Source organism: Globicephala melas, chromosome 13 (genome assembly GCF_963455315.2).
Source record: "Globicephala melas chromosome 13, mGloMel1.2, whole genome shotgun sequence".
In the NCBI taxonomy this organism is placed as follows: Eukaryota; Metazoa; Chordata; class Mammalia; order Artiodactyla; family Delphinidae; genus Globicephala; species Globicephala melas.
In genome coordinates this window covers 73,120,941-73,138,573 of record NC_083326.1, presented here as the reverse complement: position 1 = coordinate 73,138,573, position 17,633 = coordinate 73,120,941, and the positions used below count along the sequence as shown (strand labels likewise).

Here is a 17,633-nt window from a genome sequence, read left to right as displayed (position 1 = left end):
AAAATGTATATACATGTTTTTAAAACATGTTCATTAAGGTGTGTTTTAACTATACCTCATTTAAGAGTAAATTCACCTCATTTAAGAGTACAGTTTGGGGCTTCCCTGGTGGCGCAGTGGTTGAGTCCGCCTGCCGATGCAGGGGACACGGGTTCATGCCCCGGTCCGGGAAGGTCCCACATGCCGCAGAGCGGCTGGGCCCGTGAGCCATGGCCGCTGAGCCTGCGCATCCGGAGCCTGTGCTCCGCAACGGGAGAGGCCACAACAGTGAGAGGCCCGTGTACTGCAAAAAAAAAACAAACCAAAAAACAAAAACACCAAAAAAAAAGAGTACAGTTTGATGAGTTCTGACAAATGGATACATGATCACAATCATGATACAGGGGCATTTCCATCACCTCAGAAAGTTCCCTCAAGTGCCTGGTGTTTGCAGCCCGTTCCCTCCCTCTATCCAACCCCTTGCAACCATCTTCTGATTTGTGTCTCTTTTGGAAAACTTGTATACTTTTCATATAAAACTTACATCTATGTTTAAGCTCACAAACAATACAAGTTAAAAATAAGTCTGGTTTAGATGGTCTGTGGCACCTGAAGGCCTATTGGCCTCTGCCCACAAACATCACTCATTTCCCCCTTTCTCCTGCTTCTTGCTCTTTTCTTCCTGGTGCCCAGGTAGAGTGATGAAAGGTGAGGAAACTTCGGAGCATTTGCCAACGACAGTAAAAGTACTGTGGATTTAGAGGCTTTCTTTTGAATGCATTTCTTTTTTTTTTAATTTATTAATGAAGCTGAGATCTTGGCTCCATTAATTTACTTATATTTTAATTAATTAATTAATTATTATTAATTTTTTTTTGCGGTATGCGGGCCTCTCACTGTTTTGGCCTCTCCCGTTGCGGAGCACAGGCTCCGGACGCGCAGGCTCAGCGGCCATGGCTCACGGGCCCAGCCGCTCCGCGGCATGTGGGATCCTCCCGGACCGGGGCACGAACCCCTGTGCCCTGCATCGGCAGGCGGACTCTCAACCACTGCGCCACCAGGGAAGCCCCTGAATGCATTTCTTTTAAGTGCAAGGTAACATTTGAAAGACTTTGCCGCATCTTTTAATAGATCTGCAGGAAGCAGAGCAAGATCTTGAAGGAAGACAGAACTTTTGGCGTGTGGGTCAGTGCTGGGGACAGACGCCTGGCTGAGTTATGTGGGAAGAAAGGCAGCTGTAGAGACTGGGTTCCTGGGGGCGTGTGGGAGGTGTCTGGAGCCTGTGAAGTCTGACTCACACCTGTGCCCATGCAAGACCCTTGGCAGGCAAGTAAAATCGCCGTAGTTTTGGGGGCAGGGTGAAGGCGTCCTGACGGACGCTAAGGACCAGTGCCCCCTGATCCCGGTGGAGGGGTGGGGTGGGGGGCTCTGCCCCCCAGTTGGGAGTGAGACGGTGGGACCACAATGGAACAGGGAAGCAGCAGTGCCACCCCACCTGCACAGCCTCCCAGCAACCCAACTCCCCATGTCTACATAATGAGCACCAGCGCAAGACAAGACCCTTGTCCCTCTTGGCGCTCAGACTTACAGGGGGCTTGATAAGATTTCAGATGCTACGTGCCAGGAATAAATAAAACAACGGGATGGAGAGTGTGTGGGGGGAAACACTGGCCTCCTGCGGTCACGGCAGGCCTCAGCGAGTGAAGGGAAGGAGAGTTCCAGCTGAGGGAACGGTGACTGCAAAGGTTTGGAGGCAGGAACCAGCTACAAGTATTAGAGAAAAGCTGCCCTGTGAGGCTACAGCAAGAGCATGGTGGGCGTGGGGCCGGGGAGGGAGGCGGGGGAAGGCCAGATAGGGCTTTTTAGGCCACAGAATTGGATTTTAGGAGAGATAGGGCCCCCCCCTCGAAGAGCTTTAGGATCGGCCTGAAACCGATTTCGGAGACTTCCCCAAACACCGGACAGTTTGATTTATCTCTTGGGAGGGAGGCGGGGCTCAGGAGGAGCCGAGGCAGGCCCCGCCCCCGGAGAACGAGCGCGCGCCGGCCCCGCCCCGCAGGCCCCGCCCCCCGCCCCGCGCCGGAACCCGCGCTCGCGGTCCGAGGTCGCCTGGAAGAAGCCCAGTGCCATTGCCGGTCTCCGTCCTCCATGGCCGCCACACTGCTCGCCCGGGCCTGCGGCCCCGTCCGCGGAGGTGAGTGCGCTCCGGCCCGGGGCGGGCCGGGCGGGCGTGGGACCCGGAGGCCGATTCTCGCCTGACGCAGGCGGGCTGGCGGTGCCCCTCCGGCAACGCGCGGCCTTTGCTCCAGTTGGGCTGCTCCTTGCGCCTCCTTGGGGCCTGCCAGGCCCCGTGCTAAGTGCTACAGTCAGTATCTCATCCTCCCAGCCCAGGAGCTGAGTACTGCTGTCCTCCACATTTAGAGAAACCTGTGAAGTTAGGATCCTCGCCTAAGGTCACAGAGCTGTGCTCTTACTATTATTGGTGTTATACTGGTGATTGAGTGGGATTGTTGTACAAAGTGTTTAGCAAGCATAGTAAACATTCAGTGCTATTCCCAACAGCAGCGCTATCAACATTTTGGGCCTATAATTTTTTGTCATGGTGTCTGTCCTATACAATGTTTAGCAGTATTCCTGGCCTCTACCCACTCCATACTACCCTTCGGTTGAGACAACCAAAAATGTCTCCAGACATTGCCAGATGTCCCTTGGGGGACAAAGTCATCCGTGGTGGAGAACCACCCAGTTAGTGGATCACTATTATTATTATTATTATTATTACTACGCAAGACCTCTTACGTTCCCCTTCCACTGACTACTCTTCTCATTGGCAGCTCTCCGGCCTCGGGACTGGCGTTGCTTACATACCATCTACCAGTCTGTGGAACTGCCCGAGACACACCAGATGCTTCGTCAGACATGCCGGGACTTTGCTGAGAAGGAGCTCTTTCCCATCGCGGCCCAGGTGGACAAGGAACATCGCTTCCCGGCGGCTCAGGTGAGAGTTTAAGAGTACAGGTACCATCAGCTCCAGGATGATTGGTGACAGTGACATCCAGAGGCACGGAGACTGCAATCAAGGAACCCTAAGTGGGGGGTGGGGGGTGGTCCTGGGACCCAGAATATGCCCTGGAGGTTTCCCTTGTCCAGAATGAGGCCTATAGCCAGGATGTAACTTCTGGAATAACAGTAATAATGGTGGATGGTTGATATGCTTACTACGTACTGGGCGTTGTGTTGATAGTAATAGTTAATGCTTATAAAATGCTGACCACGTGCTCGGCATTGTCCTAAGTTCCGATGGGTTAGCTCACCTGTTTCTTTTCATTTGGCCACACCACGTGGCATGCGGGATCTTAGCTCCCCGACCAGGGAGAGAACCTGCGCCCCCCTGCAGTGGAAGCTCGGATTCTTAACCACTGGACCTCCAGAGAAGTCCCTAGCTTATCTGTTTCTTAAAACTGTCCTATGAGATGAAGGTGCCATTATTACATACCCTTTTGTACAGCTGATGAAACTCAGATTGATGAGAGGATTAAATGTGCCTAAGGTCATGGAGCTAATAAGTTACAGAGCTAAAGTTTGAACCCAAGTCTGTCTTCTGCCGGCTGCTGAGATCCCAGTCAGTCCCCTCCTCCCCGTGCCGTTGTATCACTCCATCTATAATGACAAGTTTGAGATGTTCCTGCTGTCTCCATCCCCTGGCTTGGCAAGATGTCTGGCACACAGTATACTCAATAGATATTTGTTGAGTACATAACTTGTGAAAGAGCCAATCTGTCTGGCCTCTTCTCCACGCCTGTTTTCCAGTCTGAGGAATTCAGGAGTTGTGATCACCATTCACATGCCTCATAGGCTCTGGGGCCACTTTTCCAGCTTAGTGAATGTTGTGTGTTCACAGTGTATCGGGCACTGTGCCTGGACTGTGGGAATACCCAAGGAGCTCAAAGTGGGGTGGGCAAGTGGCATTCTGAGCACCAAAATTAGTTGGGCAACGTTTAGGTGTTAAGCATTGAAATCATGTCATCTCATTTAGTCCTGAGGGCATCCCCAGCTGCACGTCTAATCTCCATTTGGCTTCCTGGAATGCTTGCAAGGATTGTGGGAGATCACATATGTCAAGTTCATGGTGCCTGGTACTTGAAAACCAGAAGCTATTAATACTATTATTATTTTTATTACAGTTGAGAAAATTGAGGCACAGAGAGGTGAAGTGATTTTCCAAGGCATACTGTCTATGGACCAGTAGACCTGGTGTGATTGGCTCCAAAACCCTGCTCCATCCCCTAGCCACGTGCTTGTCCCAGAAGCCCAGCTGGGAAGCCCTGTTCTAATCGGGAATATTATCGTCAAGGGCCTAAACTACCCCTGTATCCTCCATACCGCCACACTCTGGTGCTGCCCTCAGAGCAGTTGTCCAAGACATGGCTGTATATTGGGGCTTTTCTGGCCAAATGACAGACCACTTGATTTATTTTTCCTATATTCCCTCAAATTATAATACTTATTATATTACAGACATAGACTTGCTTTGTGCAAGAAAACTGGCAGTAGAAACAGGCTTTCTACCAACCAACTCTTCACCAGTCCTCTGGCTTTGTAATCTCTTACTTGCTTTATAAGGCGGGGAAGGTTGCAGATTGATCCTGCCACTAAATAGTGGCAGAAATGGATGTGGAAGGAAGAGATCAAAAGCATCAGCTTCCTACCTTCTGACACATTCTGGCACCCGGAGGCTGCACAGTCCAGACTTGCTGATGCATGACCTAGCTCAGAGTAGTGATAGCATTTATTTGGTTTGATCTTGGACAGGTGTTTTCATATCTGTAATCTGGTTAGGTTATCAGGAGTCCTGCTATTATTTCCTTTGTCTAGAGGATGTAGGAGCAGTTGTAGGAATTGCCTGAGGTCTTAGAACTTGGGGAGAACTAGATCTTCTGATCTTGCCCCTGCCCCACACAAACTGGACTCTGTCGTTTTGGTGGCTGATGGGATGCAGAGGTTGCTCAATGTTGCCCTTCGCTAAGGATTGAGGCCGGTTGGCTTTTTGCTTTTATCACTCTCTGTTATTGTGGGTAGTGCTCAGCTCCCCCCATTACAGAAGGGAATCCAGGGCTTAAACAGGCAGAAGGGTCAAAGCAGTAGACACAGGGATAATAGGGCAGGTTGCAAAATTAAAAATAATACCACTAGTGTTTTATTTTTTTTAATTTTTTTAACATCTTTATTAGAGTATAATTGCTTTACAATGGTGTGTTAGTTTCTGCTTTATAACAAAGTGAATCAGCTATACATAAACATATATCCCCATATCTCCTCCCTCTTGCGTCTCCCTTCCTCCCACCCTCCCTATCCCACCCCTCTAGGTGGACACAAAGCACCTAGCTGATCTCCCTGCGCTGTGTGTCCACTAGTGTTTTAAAATGACCATAGTAATAATAACAGGAGTAACTATCATTTGAGGGTTACTGTATTCCAGGTGCTTATCCATTAAATCTTCAACAAAACACCCTGAGGCAGTTACTTCATTGATCTCCAGTCTTCAGATGAGGAAACTGAAGCCAGGGGTTACATTTCTTGGTCAGCAGTCACACAGCTGGGATTGGAGGAGCCAGATGTAGACTCTGAGCTTCCCCCCGACCCCACCGGCCTACAGGAGATGCTTAGTTAGTGATATCTTGTGTTTTCGTTGCTGCGTGCGGTCCTTTCTCTGCTTGCGGTGAGCAGGGGCCACTCTTCATTTGCTGTGCTCAGGCTTCTCATTGCAGTGGCTTCTTGTGGAGCACGGGCTCTAGGCGTGTGGGCTTCAGTACTTGTGGCACGTGGGCTTCAGTAGTTGTGGCACACAGGCTCAGTAGTTGTGGCTCGCAGGTTTCAGTAGTTGTGGCACACAGGCTTCAGTAGTTGTGGCACACGGGCTTCAGTAGTTGTGGCACGTGGGCTCACTAGTTGTGGCTCACAGGCTCTAGAGCGCAGGCTCAGTAGTTGTGGTGCACGGGCTTAGTTGCTCTGTGGCGTGTGGGATCTTCCCAGACCAGGGCTCGAACCTGAGTCCCCTGCATCAGTAGGCGGACTCTTAACCACTGTGCCGCCAGGGAAGTCCCTTATTGAGTAACTTTAATATATCAGGTGCAAAACCTGCTTTTCGTCCTCTTGCCCTATCTCAGATGGTAGTTAACTGCATAGAAACCTCTCAAATCATAGTCCATTTTTCTTCTTCCTCATGTGCACAGACTTCTGTGAATTCCACCCTGGAAGTGTCCCCTGAATGGCACTGCCTCTCACCTCTCCCGGCAAGAATTCATCTCTGTGTTTCAGGAGTGTTCATTCATAATCCCTAATTCTCTGGGTGTGCTTGTCACGGGGTGGTGTGTATCCTGTGTCAACAGTTATTTCCCACAGTTGCCTCCCTGAAGGCCCGTATTGGTCTTGTTCACGCCCCGACCTCCTCGCCCTCCGTAAGTGCTTGGCATTCAGCAGATGTTTGCTGAACTTTATGGACTTGAATTTTATGGTTAAGTCATCCTGAGTGTCCTTATTGTCCCAGCACTTAGCACACACTGACCCAGCGTGGGAACTGGGGAGGTGGCTCCCGTGGCCCCTTCCCCTTGAATAAAGCAACAAATTTTCAACAAGTTAGGGAATTTGATTCTCTAAAAGGAGTCTGGGACTTCCCTGGTGGGAAGTCCCAGACTCCCTGGGACTTTGTCCTGGGACAAATTTGATTTTTTAAACATGTGAGCTTTTAGAAGTGACTTAAAAGCACTATTTTTATATGAAGTGTCCTCTAAATGTGTCCCAAATATGAAGGCAGCAGGTGCTGAAGGCTCACTCTGCTAGGAAAGGGGTCCTTCTCTTTCTCACATTTTCTCTTGGGAGTTTGGAGACCACCAGGCTTGGCCCAGTCAGGGATGCAGGTCTGGACTCCTGGTTCACAGACACAAGGGGCCGAGAGTAACCACCGTGGGTAGCAGCTCTGAGGGGTTCCCCTTGAGGTCGCTCTGAAGGTCAGGCTGCTAGGGGAAAATATTAGGGAGCCTGGCAGCTGTTAGCCAGTTACCATCAACATGCTTAGATCAGGAATGATTTATACAACTGAACATGCGGTCTTTTTGTGTGTGTGTGCTGCTGCTTTTTGTTTTGTTTCTGATTTCTTTTTTTAAAATATAAGTTTATTTATTTATTTATTCATTTTTGGCTGCATTGGGTCTTCGTTGCTGCATGCGGGCTTTCTCTAGTTGTGGCGAGTGGGGGCTACTCTTCGTTGCGGTGCGCGGGCTTCTCATTGCGGTGGCTTCTCTTGTTGCGGAGCACGGGCCCTAGGCATGTGGGCTCAGTAGTTGTGGCTCACGGGCTCTAGAGTGCAGGCTCAGTAGTTGTGGTGCACGGGCTTAGTTGCTCTGCAGCATGTGGGATCTTCTTCCTGGACCAAGGCCCGAACCCGTGTCCCCTGCGCTGGCAGGTGGATTCTTAACCACTGCGCCACCAGGGAAGTCCCTGATTTCTTCTTCTTTTTGATTGTACTGTCTCTCTCTCCACTGCCATTGTCTCCAATTTTTTTTTTTTTTTTTTGTGGCCACACCGTGCGGCATGTGGGATTTTAGTTCCCCAACCAGGAATCCAACCTGTGGCCCCTGCAGTGGAAGCATGGAGTCTTAACCACTGGACTGCCAGGGAAGTCCATGTTTCCAATTTTTTTCTAGAATGTTCCTGCAGCTGGCCATGGCATATTGCCAGAAATCTCGAGATCCACTTCAGAATGAGAAGGGTTGGGGGAAATAGCATGCTAGTGAAGTTGCTTGGGTGCAGTCATTGTGAACTCCTACAGCTTTTTATTCAGACAGAGAGAACTGTCAGGAGAGTCAGAGGACAGTGGTGTGGTGTAGAGACGAGTGCCGGGAGTTCTGGCTTCCCCATCCAGGTGTCCCGGGACTGGCACCATCTGCACGTGAGCCCCCTTCCGTAACAGGAAAATGGGATAATCCTTGTCCTGCCTACACTCCATCTGGGAATTTTGGTTCCCGTTCTGTTTCTTGGGGTGAAATGGCGTCATGGTGTGATCGGCTGATCTGTCGTTTATCCCAGGGTTGTGTACTGGAGATAGAGGCTGAAGAGGGGGTGGGTCTTAGTGTCCAGGGAAGCTGGGTGGCGCGTGTAGGGTGAGACAATTGGGGCTTTTTTTTTTTAGCTCAGTCTCTCTTGCTGTTTGGCCAGAGAAACCACTTCAGCGGGGTTCCTGTCCAGGCCTGAGCATGAATCTTGGGGACCCTGCGTATTTCTGGCACCTGGTAGAATATGACCCTGGCTCCTGACCCAGCACAGGCATTCCCCATAAAACACTATTCCACCCTGGAATAGGTTTGTTGCAGGCCCTAAGTGTGGGTTCAGAAGGGGCTCTGGGACTTCCCTGGCGGTCCAGTGGTTAAGACTCTGCGCTTCCAGTGCAGGGGCATGGGTTTGATCCCTGGTCAGGGGACGAAGATCCCACATTCTGTGCAGTGCAGCCAAAAACCAAAGAAAATTAAAAAAAAAAAGGGGGCTCTGTTCTGAGGCCACGCTTGTGCTGGCACAGGGCTTAGTGAGTCGCCGGGTCGTGTTCAGAGACAACCCTGCCTAAACCACTGTCTACTTTCCACTCCCGCCCCCTCCTTGATTCCCACCAGCTGCAATGATGCAGCTTTTCGAGCAGCATCACCCCCGCTGGCCCCAGGTGCGCGGTGACCACAGAATTTTTTTTAAGCGATTCTCGAAATGACACATCCCTGGGAGCTCTGAGTCCCACTTATCACTGTGTACTAGCTTCCCGTTGCTGTTGTAACAAATTACCACAGACTCAGTGGCTTAGAATAGTACACATTTAGTGTCTGACAGTTCCTGGAGGGCAGAAATCCAAAGTGGGTCTCTCTGGGCTTAAAATCAAGGTGTGGGCAGGCCTGCGTCCCTTCCAGTGGCTTCAGGGGAGAATCACTTCCTTGCCTTTCCCAGCGTCTAGTGGCCGCCTGCATTCCTTGGCTCATGACGCCCACCCCTCCAGCCAGCATCCCAGTCCCTCCAGCCTCTGCTTTCATTGTCCCATCTCCTTCTCTGCCCCTCCTGTCTCCGTCTTTCCCTTACAAGGACCCTGCGATGACATTAGCCCCCCTGGATCATCCAGGGAAGCCCCCCCACCTCACGATCCTTCTCTTAATCTCACCTGCAGAGTCCCTTTTGCCACGTGAGGAAACATATTCACAGGTCCCGGGGGTTAGGACGTGCTCGTCTTTGAGGGGCTGTCATTCTGCCTCCCACGCACTGGCCATCTCCTCCCCTGTGTTACACGGGAGACCCTGAGCACAGTCAGGCCCACCCCAAGCTTAGAGTCTTACAAGAGTTTCCCATGGGAACAACTCAAGGCAGAATCAAACAAGCAGTTTCGTGGAGGGACACAAATCATTATGGAAGTTCAGCAGATTCACCAGTGCCCCTCCTCCCAGACATCACTGTCAAGACAAGAACTTATCAGTCACTTAATGATAATAAATGCCATTCACTTGCTCATCATTGCTAATTCTTAGAGAACTGCCCATCAAAACTACAATGAGGTACCACCTCACACCGGTCAGAATGGCCATCATTAAGAAGTCTATGAATAATAAGTGCTGGAGAGCGTATGGAGAAAAGGGAGCCCTCCTACACTGTTGGTGGGAATGTAAATTGGTGAAGTCACTATGGAGAACAGTATGGAGGTTCCTTAAAAAACTAAAAATAGAGCTACCAGGTGATCCAACAATCCCACTCCTGGGCATATACCCAGACAAAACTATAATTTGAAAAGATACATGTAGCTCTGTGTTCATAGCAGCACTATTTACAATAGCCAAGACATGGAAACAACCTAAATGTCCATCGACCAATGAATAGATAAAGAAGATGTGGTACATATATACAATGGAATACTACTCAGCCATTAAAAAGAATGAAATAATGCCGTTTGCAGCAACATGGATGGACCTAGAGATTATCATACTAAGCGAAGTAAGTCAGAGGAAGACAAATACCATGTGATATCACTTATATGTGGAATCTAAAATACAACACACGTGGGGCTTCCCTGGTGGCGCAGTGGTTGAGAGTCCGCCTGCCGATGCAGGGGACACGGGTTTGTGCCCGGTCCGGGAAGATCCCACATGCCGTGGAGTGGCTGGGCCCGTAAGCCATGGCCACTGAGCCTGCACGTCCGGAGCCTGTGCTCCGCGACGGGAGAGGCCGCAGCAGTGAGAGGCCCGCGTACCGCAAAACAAAAAACAAAAAACAACACACATGAAGCCATCTACAAAACAGAAATAGACTCACAGACATAGAGAACAGACTTGTGGTTGCCAAGGGGAGGGAAGGATTGGGAGTTTGGAATTAGTATATCCAAACTATTATATATAGGATGGATAAACAATAAGGTCCTATTGTATAGCACAGGGAACTATATTCAACATCCTGTGATAAACCATAATGGAAAAGAATATGAAAAAGACTATATAGATGTATAACGGAGTCACTTTGCTGTATAGCAGAAATTAACTCAACATTGTAAATCAGCTATACTTCAATAAAATTTTTTAAACAGTGCCATTCACTGATCACTCACCTCGTGCCAGGTACTGGGCTCAGCATTTTATATATATATTGTCTCAGTTAGTCCTTAAAACAGTTCTATGAAGTAAGTACTGTTTGGGGAAGGGGGGAATCAAACTTATAATCACAGAAGTAATGTTAATTATAGACAAATGAGAAAATATGGCAGACATTCTTACTGATTTGCTTCATTGAAGTCAGCATAGTCTAAGAACACGGTTACAGGATACAAATGACAATGATTTTCTTTTTATGAATTTATTTATATTTTATTTTTGGGCACGTTGTGTCCTCATTGCTGCACGCAGGCTTTCTCTAGTTGCGGTGAGCGGGGGCTACTTTTCGTTGCGGTGCGCAGGCTTCTCATTGTGGTGGCTTCTCTTGTTGTGGAGCACGGGCTCTAGGCGTGTGGGCTTCAGTAGTTGCAGCACGTGGGCTCAGTAGTTGTGGCTCGTGGGCTTCAGAGCACAGGCTCAGTAGTTGTGGTGCACGGGCTTAGTTGCTCCGTGGCATGTGGGATCTTCCTGGACTAGGGATTGAACCCGTGTCCCCTGCATTGGCAGGTGGATTCTTTTTTTTTCTTTTTTATAAATTTATTTATTTTTGGCTATGTTGGGTCTTCGTTGCTGTGCGCGGGCTTTCTCTGATTGTGGCGAGCGGGGGCTACTCTTCGTTGTGGTTCTCGGGCTTCTCATTGTGGTGGCTTCTCTTGTTATGGAGCACAGGCTCTAGGCACGCGGACTTCAGTAGTTGCAGCACGTGGGCTCAGTAGTTGTGGCTCGTGGGCTCTAGAGCGCAGGCTCAGGAGTTGTGGCACACTGGGCTTAGTTGCTCCGCAGCATGTGGGATCTTCCCGGACCAGGGCTCGAACCCATGTGCCCTGCATTGGCAGGTGGATTCTTAACCACTGCGCCACCAGGGAAGTCCTAAAATGATTTTCTAATGAAAAGCAACGGTCCCTCTTCTACCCCAGCCTGCTCCGTAGAGGCCATTGGTTTTAGTTGTTTCTTCTCAAAGCTACGCAGGTTCTGTTGTGGTCCCTGTTTCCCAGGTGGGGAGCAGGCTGACAGAGGGTAAGGAATCTGTCCTAGGAACCTGCTGAAGGGTCTGAGCTGGTTGAGGTCCTGGAGTCAGTGCTGGGTTTCAGTCCCAGCCCCACCACTTACAAGCTCCGCCCCGAACTGGTTGCTTCACCTCCCTGAGCTCCGGTTTCCTCACCTGTGACATGAGGTTGACTCAGCATTGTCCTCACAGAGCTTCGGCGAGACTCAAATTGAAGAGTACACATAAAGCATTTTTCAGTGTTGGGCATTGATAATTAACGATGACCACCACTGGTATTCCAAGTCAAAAATTCCAAGCTTCTTCCCCTTTATTCATTCTTTCACTGGCATTGGAATATAGCAGTGGACAAAACTGCACTGTCTCTGCCCTCGTGGTCACAGAGAGAGACCTTAATCAGAACAAGCACGTGAATAGGTGTGAAATTACAGCTGCGCAAGCACCACTAAGGAGAGGCACAGATGCTGCAGGAGCGTGTGATTAAAGGATTTGACTCAGTGAGGTCAGAGATGGCCATGCAGCAGAAGCGATGCTTGAGCTGAGCCCCAAGGACGGGAGGAGATAATAACTAGTTGATAAAGGGTATCACTGGCAGGAAACAGCATGTGCAAAGGCCCTGTGGTGGGGAGGGGAAGTGTGGTACGTGTGAGGGACTGAAAGAAGGTCTGTGTGGCACTGTGCTGCCCTGCTCTGCTCCCTACCTCAGAGGCCCCTAAAGCCTTCTTGTGCCTTCTGCTTGCTCACTGGTTGTGTCTGTAGACACAGGGTAGAGTTGGGGCGGAATGTGGGGACAGGACGGCTTCAATGAATGGTGCTGTCTTGCAGACTCAGCCTCGGGGGTCCTGGGGTAGGTGGATGTGGCCATGTGACCTGAGTTTCTGCAGGCACTGGCTCAGGGGCAGGAGGGTTGGGGGTGGAGAGGGTGGGCACCGTCCCCTGGCAGCTGCCCTTGCCATGACATCCTTCCCTGGGGCCAGGTGAAGAAGATGGGTGAGCTGGGGCTCATGGCCATGGATGTGCCTGAGGAGTTTGGCGGTGCCGGCCTCGATTACCTGGCCTACGCCATTGCCATGGAGGAGATCAGCCGGGGCTGCGCCTCCACTGGAGTCATCATGAGCGTCAACAACGTGAGTCTCGCGCCTGGGCCCTGGATACACCGGTGGAGGGGAAGCTCCTGTGGGTGGGGGGCAGGCCCTCTGCCACACAGCCCCACATCCGGGGCACAGCCCGACCTTGGCTCCCTGCCCCTGACCACTTCTGGACCTGGTCCCTTGCGTGGGCCTCTGGAGAGAGGAGGCCTGGGGGTGGGTACGCGGGCGGGCAGGTGTTCTGGGCTGGAAGGCCTCCGACCGCTCTGCACTGTCCCCCCAGTCCCTCTACTTGGGGCCTATCCTGAAGTTTGGCTCCAAGGAGCAGAAGAAGCAGTGGGTCACTCCTTTCACCAGTGGTGACAAAATTGGCTGCTTTGCCCTCAGTGAACCAGGTATCACCGTGGGACAGTGGTCTGCCCCTGTCCCCTCCCCTCAGAATCGGGGTGACTCAGGCTGGGGCCGGTGCTGAGCTGGGTCAGCTGCTCGTTGCCTCCCGGGGCAGGAGGGCAGGAGTGAGGGCCTGGGGTGGAGCTCTGGCTGCTGGGATCGCCACAGAGCCCGAGCTCGCCTCGGCTGAGCTGGGAGGGAGGGACTTGGGCCCTGGGGTCCCTTTGGCTTGAAGACACCCAGCTGTCACATCCCCCCCCATCCCCCCACCCCGAGAGCTGTGGGAGCCGGTGCGGCCCTCGAGCCTTCTCTCAGGAGCCAGACCCTGATCCCTTGGACCCGGGTCTGGCTCACCAGCCAGGGGTGAGGCTGGGTTCCGGGTGAGTTGGTGGCGGTGCCCTCGGAGGGCGGAGGCGCCGGTGGACTCTGAGCCTGCGTGTGGGGCAGGGAACGGCAGCGACGCGGGGGCCGCCGCCACCACTGCCTGGGCAGACGGTGACTCGTGGGTCCTGAGTGGCACCAAAGCCTGGATCACCAACTCCTGGGAGGCCTCGGCCGCCGTGGTCTTCGCCAGCACGGACAGGTCCTTGCAGAACAAGGTGGGGACCCCAGAGAGAGGGTCAGTGAGACGTTCAGAGTTTCTAGATCCAAACCTCCTCGGTCCGATGGAGCTGTTCTTGCTCTGGGGCACGTGCCGCTGTCCCTGTCCCTCTCTCTCCCCGGGCGGCGCCTTCCCCAGAGGAGCCGGCAGAGGGCGTCACCGCGAGGTTCTGAGGGAGGTGGAGGGAAGGGACAGGAGCTGGTGGCTGTGGTGGTTTGTGTGAGGGGCGTGGCCTCGAGCAGGTGAAAAAGTCACTGGGCGCATCTGGCCTCCAGGGCATCAGTGCCTTCCTGGTTCCCATGCCAACGCCTGGGCTCACGCTAGGGAAGAAGGAAGACAAGCTGGGCATCCGGGCCTCATCTACTGCCAACCTCATCTTCGAGGACTGTCGCATCCCCAAGGACAACCTGCTGGGGGAACCGGGGATGGGCTTCAAGATTGCCATGGTGAGCCCAGCCGCGGGGGCGGGGGCCCTGGGGCCCTGCTGGCCGGCCACTGACAGGGCGGTCCTCACAGCAAACCCTGGACATGGGCCGCATCGGCATCGCCTCCCAGGCCCTGGGCATCGCCCAGGCTGCCCTCGACTGTGCTGTGAACTACGCCGAGAACCGCACGGCCTTCGGGGCGCCCCTCACCAAGCTGCAGGTCATCCAGGTAACGAGGCACGGTGCCGCGGAGGGAGAGAGTTTTGGCCTTTCCGCTCTGCCTCCCAGATGGCTTTCACCTGCTCCCGTGTCCTCTGCCCTCCTCCCTCCTATCTTGCAGGGAGAGGGGAGGGAGGGCAAACACCGACTGCCGGGGTGGGACTGGGTTGTTGCAGTTCAAGTTGGCGGACATGGCCCTGGCCCTGGAGAGTGCCCGGCTGCTGACCTGGCGCGCTGCGGTGCTGAAGGATAACAAGAGGCCTTTCATCAAGGTGCCCGTGGGGCTGGGGTCTCCCTGGGCACGGCCCAGAGCTTTGGTGGTGGAGGGACTGAGGGAAACATCTGGGCGGGGTCCTGGTTCCTTGGGCCCGTGGGTTTATTGCTACAAGGGGTGGCTCCCCCAGGCCCACCCTGCTGAGGGCCATGTGCTGGGCGCTCCGCCCAAGGTCGAGTTTCTGACGCCACCATCCCCTGTGGTTAGGAGGCCGCAATGGCCAAGCTGGCTGCATCGGAGGCCGCAACTGCCATCACCCACCAGGTGAGTGCCCCCGGTGCCTGGGCGAGGGAGGTCCCAAGGGTTGAGTAGCAGTGAGTGTGCTGGCTGCCCCTCCCCCGGCTGATCCTGTCCTGTTTTTCCCCTCGAGTGGGGGTCTTCTCCTCCTGAGCCCCTCCTTTCCGCCTTAGGCCATGCAGATCCTGGGTGGCATGGGCTACGTGACAGAGATGCCAGCCGAGCGGCACTACCGTGATGCTCGCATCACTGAGATTTATGAAGGCACCAGTGAGATCCAGAGGCTGGTGATCGCCGGGCACCTGCTCAGGAGCTACCGGAGCTGAACCCTCGGTAGGGCCGACAGTGCCCGCCGGGATCCGGGCTGGCCTGAGGACCAGGGGAAAGTGGGCAGGAGCCACGTGGCCTTCCCCCTGACTCGCTGTCAAGGCCTGTGGGGCAGAACGGCGGGGGCCACGCCTCCTCTCGCCAGGGTCCCCAGACCCAGTCTTCTGGGTGGACCTGCCGCCCTCAGCTCTATCCGCCCCAGACTGAGCTGCCTGGGAGAAAGGAAGAGCCGGGCTGTGGTCTGAGGATGCCCGTCCTCAGCTCAGGTTCTTGGCTTTGTTCCCTCTCCACCACCGACTGTGCCTTATTCTCTTCATCTGGAGGCTGGGCCGTGGGAAGGGAGAAATTACCACTTGGGGACTCCCCAGTTCTCTTCTGTGGGCCCTGGCGCTTAGCGTGAGACCCAGCGTCTCCTCTTTCCTCTGAGGTCAGGAGTCTGGAGGAGTGGGGTGCGGTGGGGGCCCGGAATGACCAGGCCTCGAAGCAGAAGTGTTCTCTCAGGCCCTGTAGCCTCGGGGCTGGGTCATTGTGGAAGCTGCCCTGCATCCCATTAACCTGTTCTTTGTAAAGTGTAAATGAGTGCAGGTGGGTGGTCTGATTCGTGCTGTGGGATGATCACCTGTGGGAACTAAGTAATAAAGCATACCTGTCCCCTGACCCTCATGTCCTTGCTTGGGTGCTGCTGGGGAGGGAAAGATGGTCCTTTAATCTGCTTTCCTGCAAACCCCCCCCTCTGTGTGAGTGAGTGAGTGAGTGAGTGAGAGAGAGAGAGAGAGAGAGAGTGTGTGTGTGTGTGTGTGTGTGTGTGTGTGTGTGTGCGCGTGTGCGTGCTTATGTGAAGCCGGCTGCAGCGGGAGGGTCCATTTCCACCCTGGGAGAGCTCCAGCACGAAGCAGGGTTGATGCAGTTCAGGAGAATAAGGGCTTGGGTGTCTAGGAGACCGACTGCTGAGCAGGGAGGGCCAGCCAGGTTAGGGCCGCGGGCGGGCAGGCAGGTGAGTGAGTGCCAGCCTCAGGGCAGGAGGAAGGAGGATGCAGAGGGGCTGGGGGAGAGGAGAGGGGAAGGAGCAAAGCCGAGGAAACGGAGACTTTGAAAGCGTCTGATTTGCTTACTATCTGTTCACTGAGGGCCAGCACTGAGCCTGTAGTGAGAGGGTCCTGTATCGAACCGAACTCAGGTCCACTCGTCCAACGTGCAGGAAAGCCAATCTGCTGACACCAGGTTGTGGTGAAGGAACTACAGTGTTTATTGCAGGCCCCAAGCAACGGAGTGGAGACAAGCCTCAGATCCACTCCAGGTGGTTTCTTAAGGGGAAGAACAGAGAGGCTGAGATTAATCATTTCTGTGATGAATGGTAGTTTCGGGAGTCAGGGTGTCTCTGGTTTAGGGTTCTCTGGCCGGGTGGCCCATGGCTCAGGGGTCTGTGAACTCATCTTGCCCTGGAGAAACACCCTGAGTTTGTGTGGTAATGGTATCTATGATAGCAATTTTAGCACATTAACAACGTTATTGACAACAGCTGTTGTAGTCATCTGACGCTGGTTGATTAGTGTGAAGTTAGCACAGGATTGAGGCCAGAGGGTATAAGAAAGGGGATAAAGTTTTGGATAGAGATTAATCACCAGCTCAGCAAGGGAGTTGGTTTAAGGAGGGCTCGGTTTGGGTCCTGGTGGTGCGGGGCCGGCTTTGGGCCGACGTGCCTCTGCGCGGGGAGCCCATGCTGTTAACCGTTGTGGCGCGGTGTGGAGAGCGGAGCTGCTGGGGGAGAAACGGAACAGAGGGGTGAGGGCGGCGGCAAGAGCCCGCAGACAGTTTCAGAAGAGGTGCGGACAGCCCTCCGCAGAACGGGAAGGGCCGGGAAGCTGACCTGCCACTGCTGTGAGGTCTCTGGAGGGAAGAGGGGACGGGAACCTGACCAGTTGGAGCCACCATCAAGTGGGCGCCCAACCGCGCGGGCTCTCGCGGCGCGCGGGTTCACGTGCAGGGGCGCGGGTGAGGGGCGCCGCGCGGCCGAGGGAGGCAGCCTCCAGCCTCCCCGCGCCAGCGCCGGCCTCGCCCTGGGCCCGCGGGCAGCGCCCCGGCGCCCGAGCAACGACTCCCTCGCCAGCGGCTCTCCGGGCGCACACGCCTCCACGGGCCGCTGTTGGCGGGGCGGGCCTCTCGGGTCTGGGCACCTGGCCCAGGTGTGCGGGGTGGAGGAGCCGGGCCCCGCAGGGCCGACAGGCGCAGCTGCGGCCCGCTTTCCCCCACTGCGCAGGCGGGCGGGGCGCGAGGGGCAACAGGAGAAGGATCCCGCTAACGAGACGCAGAGACCGCTTCCCTGCCGCCCTGGGGTCTGGTGGACGGCGCCGCCTCCTGCTCCAGGTAAGCAACTAGCTCACACCTCTGCGGGGCCCTGGGCTCGGGTGCAAGCCGAGGGTGCG

At 53.9% G+C, this 17,633-nt stretch overlaps 1 protein-coding gene across 1 annotated transcript; it reads left to right on the top strand.

Annotated features, from left to right (window-relative positions):
* The first annotated feature begins 2,056 nt into the window (after positions 1 to 2,056).
* Positions 2,057 to 15,857, top strand: ACADS (acyl-CoA dehydrogenase short chain). Its single transcript, XM_030860566.2, has 10 exons — positions 2,057 to 2,173; positions 2,814 to 2,977; positions 12,627 to 12,776; positions 13,021 to 13,132; positions 13,575 to 13,726; positions 14,004 to 14,174; positions 14,245 to 14,382; positions 14,549 to 14,644; positions 14,854 to 14,910; positions 15,057 to 15,857. Exons 1-10 carry the CDS (start codon positions 2,128 to 2,130, stop codon positions 15,207 to 15,209), a joined length of 1,239 nt encoding a protein of 412 aa, XP_030716426.1. The 5' UTR covers positions 2,057 to 2,127; the 3' UTR covers positions 15,210 to 15,857.
* The last annotated feature ends 1,776 nt before the right edge of the window (positions 15,858 to 17,633 follow it).

What these genes read in the sequence shown, in the direction of transcription:
- ACADS (XM_030860566.2), top strand. Translation starts at nt 2,128, where the DNA reads ATGGCCGCCACACTGCTCGCCCGGGCCTGCGGCCCCGTCCGCGGAG. An exon ending in CTTTGCCCTCAGTGAACCAG is followed by an intron (nt 13,133 to 13,574) that starts GTATCACCGTGG and finishes CGTGTGGGGCAG; the next exon opens with GGAACGGCAGCGACGCGGGG. An exon ending in TGGGCTTCAAGATTGCCATG is followed by an intron (nt 14,175 to 14,244) that starts GTGAGCCCAGCC and finishes CGGTCCTCACAG; the next exon opens with CAAACCCTGGACATGGGCCG.